Source organism: Herpailurus yagouaroundi, unplaced genomic scaffold (assembly GCF_014898765.1).
Source record: "Herpailurus yagouaroundi ecotype Mexico unplaced genomic scaffold, PumYag 150567, whole genome shotgun sequence".
NCBI lineage: Eukaryota > Metazoa > Chordata > Mammalia > Carnivora > Felidae > Herpailurus > Herpailurus yagouaroundi.
Window position 1 is genome coordinate 1,111 of NW_024422692.1, and position 10,223 is coordinate 11,333.

A 10,223-nucleotide genomic window follows, 5' to 3' on the forward strand; every position below is an offset into this window, starting at 1 on the left:
TAATCTGTGAATTCCATCAACAAAGCCACTAATCGCTTTTTAAATTGCCAACAGAGAGAATATTAAAGGCCATGATATTTCCAGAGGGAAAAACAAACAGAATCAATGAACATGTAGGGCCACAAGCTGGTGTAAAGGTTAAGAAGCCTACGTGCCTAGAGGTGAAAAGTGCAGGGAGATGGAGGTATAAAAGAGAGATCCAATCTCTCTCTGTGTGTCCCAACCCTTGGGTCTGCCACTGTGTTCTACGTGTCTCTGGGCCATTGAGATCAGCACAATGAAGATCCTGGTCTTGGTGTTGGTTTGTCTACACCTCTCACAGGGTGTGGAAAGGTGTGTATGGGGATTCAGCTTCATCATAAATTCCAGCCCTGAGGGAGAATCACAAGCTAGGGTAGAGCAAAGGCCTTCCCCTATAGATCTCATGGAAAGGCAGTCAGATTGTGTCATGATACATGTACCCAAAAACCACAGGGAGTGAAGACTTACAATGGATGGATGGGTGGATGGATGAGTGGATGGATGGTGTGTGCATGTGTGTGTGTGTGTGTGTGTGTGTGTGTGTGTGTGTGTGCGTGTTGTGAGATTAAAGGTGGGTTGGTGTTTTGTTGGCTAAGAAAAAGGGATGCAGGATATATGTCCCTAGTTTACAGGAGGGACTTTGGATAAATGGAAATTTATTCTGTGTAAGCCATATGTAAGCAGAAAACCCCAAATACACATTGCAGTGCATTTTCATGCTGGAAATGCTGGAGTGACTGCAGTGGTCAGAACTCACTAAAATCCAGGAGGATTTCTTATAAGAGGCTCTTCTTGGGTAGAGTATAAGAAGGTTTGAAAACCCACATCAGATCAATGAAGGCATTGCTTTCATGGGGAAGGTGAAGGTCACTCCTTTTGTTTGCCCTATTCTCTACAGAATCATTCTGAAGAAAGGCAAGTCCATCCGCCAGGTGATGGAAGAGCGGGGTGTACTACAGACTTTCCTGAAGAACCACCCAAAGGTTGATCCAGGTGCCAAGTATCTTTTCAATAATGATGCTGTTGCTTATGAGCCCTTCACCAACTACCTGAATGTAAGTGAGGGTCAAGGTGGTGTCTATAAACCTTGGCTGAAAACCATTCTCAGATACTCATTTAGACCTCTCATTAGCTCTGATTTTGGACTTTTTACTAAACCCAAGTCTCTCCTTCCTCAGGAAAGTATCCGGAGAAGTTATGAGTTGGTACCATTTAACACTATCATATTCCCTCTCCTTCCTTCTTTCCTGTCATTACTGGCTCACTCTCTAAAGCCCCATTTACATGGTTAGGAGATTCCGAATGACCATGTTCCAGTCAATCGAGCAATCGAACGGAAGTCCTAGTGATGAGCTGTAGGGGAAAGAGGGAAAGCACAGGCAAAGTGGCCAGGCAAAATCTCCAGTAGCTCCAGATGCTATGTAGCTCCCCATTTGGGAACACACACTGGTGCTCAGAGCAAGTATTTGCATGTTCTTGAGACTGCAGTGTCTGCTCAGGGCATCTCAACACACTGGTGTTCCATGGACTGTTTTTAGTGAGATGTTACATGAGTGTCAGATCTAGGGATCTCCTATTTCGAATTCCACTTTCTATAGATAGTAGATAAAGAGGCAGGGCAGTGACATGACTGGCCAAAATTCACTGAGAACTCAAATTGTGTCTCAGTGAAGTTCTCTTGATTTCCATGCTACCCTCATTTTTGATTTCCTGGCACCTTGGCTACTATGTGACCAGAGGGAGAAGAATGGTGGGGAAATACTTAACACTGGAAGAGAAAAAGGGACATCGGTGTGTGTGTGTGTGTGTGTGTGTGTGTGAGAGAGAGAGAGAGAGAGAGAGGGAGAGAGATGTGGGGAAGATGGGTGTGGGAGACGTAGGAGACAGCATCAAAGGAAAAGACTTCAAAAGGGAATGGCTAGAGAAGGTGCAAGGTTTAGGACATGTTTACACAGCTGAATGTGGCTGCAGCTCCTAAGGAATGACTAGAGACATTAACATTGTCCAGGGCCGGATCCTCTTTCACACCTGACCCTTCCTAGTGTTATAGAAACCAATTAACTCGAAATTCAACCTTGAAAAGCTAAACCATTAGATTCATTAACACACTTGCTTAGCTGACTTTATGCACGTAGCCTTTAGCAATTATCCTAATAAAAAGAAGCTTCGTTCTGGAGTTGGGGCCTCATTCCGACTCGAGTATGAGGACCTTCACTTAACTGCGCTTTGTTTACGGACTCATCTTTTGCAACTCCGGCCATACTCCCTGCAACAGTGGATGAACACTGGGAAAGGAGAAAGTGATTGCTTCTCCAGCTTTGCATGTTCGGGCATAAAATGGTAAATCCATGGAGGTATCACCTGATACAAAGTAGAAAACAGTTTGGAAGAAGAAATTGTCTTGCCAGACTCAGCTAGTCAAAGGTTTGCAATTAGGCACAAAAGTGGGGAATATTGAGAGAATCTGACTCCAGATGGAAAGAAGAACCTGTTGGAGGAGAAGCTACTTACTCCCCCAAGGAAATTATTTGGGAAAAATGTGGCTTTTAGTGAGTCAACTTCTTCCCTATTCTTAGGACAAGATTTGGCTGCTTAATACAGGTGATAAACTGTTCTTTGCAGAATTACTACTTTGGAGAGATCAGCATTGGGACACCACCACAAAATTTCCTGATCCTTTTTGACACGGGTTCATCCAACCTGTGGGTGCCCTCCACCTACTGCCAGAGCCAGGCCTGTTGTGAGTATACCACCATCACCACCCACCCACGGATAGGAGCAGAGGGCGACGCAGAGTCGGGATTAAGCACAAGCCCATCATCCAAGTCTAGATGGTGCACCAAGTCTAGTCTTGGTGCATATCCATGATCTCAGCCTCCTTAAATTCAGAACATCTGGAAATCTTGCTCTTGGTCTGTATTTCACAAGTGCTGCATCTCTAGAAAGCGAAAGAAGTAGACCAGGGCTTCCATTGCTTTCTCTATTGATCCCTTTCCTCAGCTCTCTCCTGTGGGCCCCAATTCCTGGCACTTCTGAGTTGACCCATGCTTCAGGAAATGGTAGGTTGGAAGGAATTGGGGCAACATCTGTTTCCCAAGGGGACAGACTTTTCTGGGGCTATTGATTGCCTTCAGCCCAGAGTCTGAGGCTGAAGCCCAATCCCAGGCTTGGTCTGATGGTCCCAGGTCGTGTATTTTGGAGAGCCACGAATGCTGGTAATATTTAATTCTGTTTTTCCACAGCCAATCACAACAAGTTCAACCCCAGAATGTCTTCCACCTTCAGAAATAGTGAGCAAACCTATACACTGCCCTATGGTTTTGGAAGCCTGACTGTGCTCCTGGGATATGACACTGTGACTGTAAGTGCTGTTCTTATCCTCCTGTGGGGGGGTCTGTCATTTGGCTCCCCTATTCTAGAGCCTTAAGCTGTCAGCGATATCCATGATTACTAATTAGGTACAAATTCCCAGAAGCTGATTCTTGGAAAGAACACCACTGGTCATATAATTAAACCTCTCTCCCAAGACCGGGATAGCCCTACAGCAGTCCTGACCTCTGCAGGCTCTTTACATTGTGCCTCCCCATGACTTTGCTCCCTGGTCTTAACTGTCCTCTTCAACCACCTGGAGCACATCTGCTTCCTCCTCCACATGACTTCACTCTGGATATTTGAAGACCTTCCTTTCACTATTTTCTTTTCTTTACATCAAGCACCCATGGGTCCTATGTCATTCTTGCACGTGGACGGTTCAATATAAAACCAGCCACTGTCCTTACACTGTCCTTGGAAATGAAAACTGCCACCCCAGAAAACAATGGCCTCTACTTCCCCAACACCCGCATTCTTTCCAAGACACACATGGTTGGGTCATGTTGTCATCCCTTCATTTTCCGTGCCCCACCCTAGGATTGAGCTAAGCGTGAAAGAAGCCAACTTCTTCTCCCTAAAAAAGGGTCTAGGTTCCATTCCCTGGACACCTAAGTCTATGTAGGATTTGTCCACCTGAATTGTGAATCTTTTCTTTCTGCTTGTCCCAGGTCCAGAACATCGTCATCCACAACCAGGTGTTTGGCATGAGTGAGAATGAGCCCAACTACCCCTTCTACTATTCATACTTTGATGGTATCCTGGGAATGGCCTACCCCAACCTGGCGGTGCAGAATGGCCCAACCGTCCTTCAGAGCATGATGCAGCAGGGCCAGCTCACCAGACCCATCTTCAGCTTCTACTTCTCTCGGTGAGCACCCTTGCCCTGGGTGGGTAGGTGCAAATGAGTTGCTGTAGGGGCTTTCAACAAGTCAACATCACACAGAGCCCAGGTTTTAAAGTTTCCTGACAAGTATAACTTGCTATATGCAATCAATGCATTTCTGAACATTTATTATTTCATTTTGCAGGGGATTTTATTTAAATACACTAGAAGAATATTTTTTAAAGGTTATTTATTAATTTGAGAGAGAGAGAAAGAGAGATGAGAAAGGGAGGGACAGAGAGAGAGGGAGAGAATCCCAAGCAGACTCCACACTGTCAGCACAGAGCCCGATGCAAGGCTCAAACTTGTGAACTTGAGATCATGACTTGAGCTGAAACCAAGAGTTGGATGCTTCACTGACTGAGTCACTCAGGTGCCCCTAAATGCACTAGAAGAATTTTTAATTCAGGCCATAAGTCATAAGATGACTCTTTTTTAAAAAATCAACTGGGGGAGCCTGGGTGGCTCAGTCGGTTAAGCGTCTGACTTCAGGTCATGATCTCACACTCCGTGAGTTCGAGCCCCACGTTGGGCTCTGTGCTGACAGTTCAGAGCCTGGAGCCTGCTTCGGATTCTGTGTCTCCCTCTCTGCCCCTCCCCTGCTCATGCTCTGTCTCTCTCTGTCTCAAAAATAAATAAAAACATTAAAAAAATAAAAAAAAATGAACTGTAGTCCCTCACCTTTTGATTAAAAAATTTGAAGTTGTTGTATTCGATTTGTAACAACAGTAGAGCCATAGAACTAGCCTGATGATCGTTTGGTAATAGACAGAACAACAATGAAATGATAATTACAATACACATCTGACTTTCCAAAGTGTTCTCATAGCAATTCTTATTTCAAAAATTCTATTGACTTCTTTTTGCCAGAAGGAAATGCAGGCTCAAAGGTAGTCACTATTGAGCAAGGTCACTCACTGACTCACTGGTAGGTGTGAGGCCATGATTCAAATGCAAATATGTTGGTCACAAATCCAAGACCTATCCTACTCTGCTGGTCTTGAGCTTTCATGGTGAACTTTATTTACTAATTTTTTCCCCAAACAATGATCCCCAGGGCACCTGAGTCCAAATGTTCAATGACTGGCAGGCCCAGGTTAGGGAACAGAAGAGGCCTGAATCCACATCACTGCCCACTTGAGATCTCTGTCTGTCAGGCCCCTCCAGGTACTCTCTGAGGGGTTTCTTCTTGTTCTCACTTTGTCATCAGGAGGGTGTCCCTGGGAGGCTTTTAGAGTTTGTTTTCACAGGCCTGGTTTCCAATCCCATCGCCTCTTTTATGGGCATAGTCTGTGTTTCCAGTTCTCTGGTACTCTGGGTGTTCCTCCGAGGAGCCTCCTCTCCCTTATGCCTTAAGCCTGGTGGAGCCTGAAGAGCAGGTCAGAGGATGGTACCCCTCTTCCTCTGGTTCCACTGTGTCTGAAGGAGAGAGGGACACTGAGAGGGGAGGGAGGGGCTGCCTGGCCACGTGTGTTGTGGGAACTCACGCTCTTCTCCTTTTCTCCCTAGCCAACCAACCTATGAGTATGGTGGAGAGCTCATCCTGGGAGGAATGAACAGCCAATTTTATTCTGGTGAGATCGTCTGGACTCCTGTCACCCGGGAACTGTACTGGCAGGTTGCCATCGATGAGTAAGTACAGAGGAAAGTTCCTATGGATTATGGACACCCCTAGAGTGTCCCTCCAGTGTGACTCTATTTCCTGTTCTTGTCATGGCATAAACCCCTTAAAGAGAATCAGCAAAGCCTCAGGCTGATTATTCCTGGAGCTCAGTAGACTTTGGCATCTAGCTCTCGACTGAACTTTTTGACTTGGTCACTGAGCCTTGTCATGTCAGCAGGTTGGTCATTCCTAGGTCTCTGTGAATCTACATCTTTGTTCCTGGAAGCTTCATTATCCCAATTAGTGTAGTCTTTACCACTTCCTTCATCAGGAAATGTAATAGCTGTCATGGGTGTTTTCTATGTGCCCAATGTACTAAATATTTATTTAATATATTATTGCATGTAATCTCCACTACAACACTATAAGGTGGTCAGCAGTATATTTCTTTGCATAGATAAAGAAATCAAGGCTCAGAGGTTAAGTAACTTATCCAAAGTCACACATTTCACACATTTCAAAATTTGAGCCCAAGCATATTTGATCCCCTAACCCACGATCATGAATTAGTTACTTCTACACCCCAAGCCTTCAGGAAATGTCCATCACTGCCAGATAAAGATACATGTCTTTGGCCAGTAGTCGAGACCATCCAACAGCTGAGCCCTACCTATCAGAACAGCCTTCCCACCACTTCCGGATGTGCAGCACGGACCTGACCATGTCCTTGCACCTCACCATGACTTTCTTGCTTCTTCTTTTTTGACTATAACACCTGAAGTGGTCCTCGTGTCCTTGCACATCCTTCTAAGCCCAGATGAATTATTACCTCCCTTGAAAAGGCCTCTCAGGGTCCCAGTCTCTTTTTCATTCCCATAGTCTTACCAGCTTTCGTCCTAATATGTATCTCCTCATCTCTGGGTAAGTCACAGTGCAACCGGCCAGTGCAAGGGTAGAGAGACAGGTGAGCAGTTGGATGTCTGACAACTAGTTTCATGTGCCTGGAATAATGGTATCTTTTCACTTGGACCAATTTCACTCACACTTTAAGTATTTCTTCTCAGAAAAATCCTCATCTAACTAAATGCCTCCCACATCCAGACTAGATCAAGCACTCACCAGGGCTGCAATCAAACTCCATCTGTGTGTTTCTGTTAATTCTGTTGTGTCTGTCTTGTTCACCATTATGTCCAAGTGCCTTAGTTCACCAAAAACACCCAAAATATACGTGGACTGAAGAGGAAGCGTAGAGTAGCAGAAAAAGCTGGATGAGGAAACAGAGACCGAATCACACAGAACCACGTTATGGAGATTACCAGCTACTGCCTTATGGTGTTAGCTGTGGCTTAATGTATGGTGTTGTCACATGTCCATTAGAACGTGTTCTTTAAACACATTGAATATAATTGACTCACCTTTATATCACCATAATTCTTATACGAATGCTTTGTATATAGTAGGTGCCCAATGTGTATTTTTGAAGTGATTCCCAGCTCTAGCTCTTTGGCACTATGTGCCGGGCCGCATATAGGTAGATTAAAGAAGACAAGACACGCTCCCTGCCTCCCCAGAGCTTTCAGTCAGAGCTGGAGTAGTTACCAGAGCAAGACTGAGGATGTTACTCTGATAATCACAAAGACACAAAAATCACATTACGTGGATTGCAGTTCCGAAGTATGTCCTGAGTTTTGGGGAGAGGCATATCTTCAGAGGAGCAGGGTTGGCAGGTTAGGGTAAAAAGGCACTTCTTTGTGTCAGAAATGCTCGACTCTCTTTGTACTGGTGTTCCCCTCAGGTTTCTCATCGGTAACCAGGCCACCGGCTTCTGCTCCCAGGGATGCCAGGGCATTGTGGATACGGGGACCTTCCCACTGACTGTTCCCCAGCAGTACTTGGACTCCTTTGTGAAGGCAACAGGAGCCCAGCAAGATCAGAACGGTGATGTGAGTAACCAGAAGCCAAGATTCCTCTGCACATCTAGGCAGCCTCAGCACAGGAGCCTAAGTGCAATGAGTTCATGAGAGATAGGATGAGGGATTTGTGGGGAGCTGAGCCCCTGGCAGGACAGAACAGGTGGGGACACAGCATGGCCTTTCAGGCATGAACCCTCAAAGCAAGGAGGAGTGAGGGGAGGGAGTAACACCAACCAGACTGTGAGTATGGGCTGAATGGTTGTCAGGAGGGACGGCTGTTCCATTGCAGCCCTAGGAGCACATTTCACCTTGGTGTGGCCAGTGTCATTTGACGTGTGCCAATAGAGGCAGGCATGTCACATTTCCCCATTCCACTGAGATTTCTTTTTCCTAGAAATACTCCTTTGGCTTTTATCTGAGCAGCCTCCCGTCCCCACCCCTGCTCCCCTTGTACACACTTCTGCAGTTTGCTCCTCCAGCATGCAAGAGTCTCGTTTAGTCAGACCAGATCTTGGCTCCTCAGGGTGTGTGTGTGTGTGTGTGTGATGAGTACGTGGACAGGTACACACAAGCAGGGATATGAATTGTGTGAGAGCATGCTTTTACAGGCTGGGCCTGTGTTTCTTCTCTGTAAGTTGCACTTTCTGAAGGTAGAAATCTGTTCTGGAATGAGTCTAACTCCATACCAACACATCCCAAACCTGAGATGTGCTCAGGGAGACCCAGGAAAGCAGAGCACCTGGTCAGTGTTGTGCCTGGGAATCGGGCCTTGCTTTCCATGCTCTCAAACAGCCTGTGCTGGAAGGTCAGGAAGGAAGTCTCACAGGGAAAGGGGGACTAGGGCCCTTTGTCCGGGCCCCCCGTCTCCTGGCACGCTACAGCTCTGCCTCTCCTCTCTCTCAGTTTGTGGTCAACTGCAACTCCATACAGAGCATGCCCACCATCACCTTCGTCATCAGCGGGTCTCCTTTACCTCTGCCTCCCTCTACCTATGTCCTCAATGTACGTATGCACTCTGGGCTCCACGGACATGGGATTGGATGGGTCCAAACAGGTGTCTGGTATTCTGGGGAGTCACCAGCGGCAGGGCTGAGGGTGAACAAGAAGCCAGAGACCCCGCAGGTGTCATGGAATATAGGATGGGAACTTCCAGTGGGGAAAAGCCTTTATATGCAACTAGTTATATTGTCAATGTCCTTTGTCTCTTCAGAACAATGGCTACTGCACGCTCGGCATTGAAGTCACTTACCTGCCCTCCCCCAATGGGCAGCCCCTGTGGATTCTGGGAGATGTCTTCCTCAGGGAATATTACACTGTCTACGACATGGCCGTCAACAGGGTGGGCTTTGCCCTCTCTACCTAGACTAGTAAGAGGAAGCTGTCTCCACCCTCCCTGCAGGACTCTGGGGATTGCCCTTCTCTCTCAGCCGACAGCAGCATTTTAGGCTAGTCTCACCGTTTTGTGCAATAATAGAGTCTTACTTGCAGCAAATAATAAAATAATAATCTCCAAATGTCTTTGCTGTTCCTTCCAAATGTCTTGTGTTCTGCTTAGTTTATTCTAAATTGAAAGTTAGCACCAGCTCCTTGGGAAATCAGTGAATTGACTAATGGGCAAGAACAGGGGAGCAGAGATCTCAGAGTGAGGATCCACAGCACAGACGTTAAGGGCACAGTAGAACCTACATGAGGAACTGTGGCGGAGGCGAACTGCACTCCCAGCACTCTCCCTTCCAACACATTCTCCTCTCCATTCTTGAATGTTAGAGAAGAAAAAGAAACCTTAGTGAGCATTTCAAACTAATGCTGAATCAAATCTGATCAGACAACACAGTAGGTTTTGTTGTTGTTGTTTTTGTTTGTAGGTTAGCAACACAGCTTTAATGTATGCTGACATTATCTGATTTTTTCACAGACCCCCTATCACTACTGGTGCTCTCAGGCTGCTCACATACGCACTTTACCTGCCTGGGCCTGACTGCTTTTGAGTTTAGAAACCCCATCTCATTTTACAGTGAAAGAAAGTGAGGTGTGGACAGGTAGTCATACAGTTAGTGTTAAAATCAGATCCAGATTCAAGGTATTAAATACTTTTATTGTGCTGCCACGTGATGAAATCTGCTATGTGCAAGCCATGGACGCACACAATTATAAATGAGGCGTGGCGTTGGCTCCCTAGGGATTTTCTATCAAGTAGAGCCTCTGGCTCCAGAGCGGTTTTCTGATGGCAGTAAGACCAGTAGCTGAACTTGCCCTCCACGGTAGGTTATGAGCAATCATCTGCAGTGGGTTCTTCGACCGCAGTAATTCTGCCTTTGGGGAGCTAAGAACTGGTGTGGCTCTGGGACTCAAAATTGTTTCCAGAAATGTAATTAGAAAGATGTATCTGGGAAGAAAGATGCAAAGAATTCTCAGTCCAGATGTGCATGGG

The 10,223-nt window shown here is 46.1% G+C and overlaps 1 protein-coding gene across 1 annotated transcript; it reads left to right on the top strand.

Annotated features, from left to right (window-relative positions):
* The first annotated feature begins 872 nt into the window (after positions 1-872).
* LOC121026649 (pepsin B) lies at positions 873-9,310 on the top strand. Its single transcript, XM_040469444.1, has 8 exons — positions 873-1,076; positions 2,644-2,761; positions 3,264-3,382; positions 4,062-4,261; positions 5,786-5,908; positions 7,675-7,822; positions 8,696-8,794; positions 9,003-9,310. The coding sequence occupies exons 1-8, from the start codon at positions 873-875 to the stop codon at positions 9,153-9,155; spliced, it is 1,164 nt and encodes a 387-aa protein (XP_040325378.1). The 3' UTR covers positions 9,156-9,310.
* The last annotated feature ends 913 nt before the right edge of the window (positions 9,311-10,223 follow it).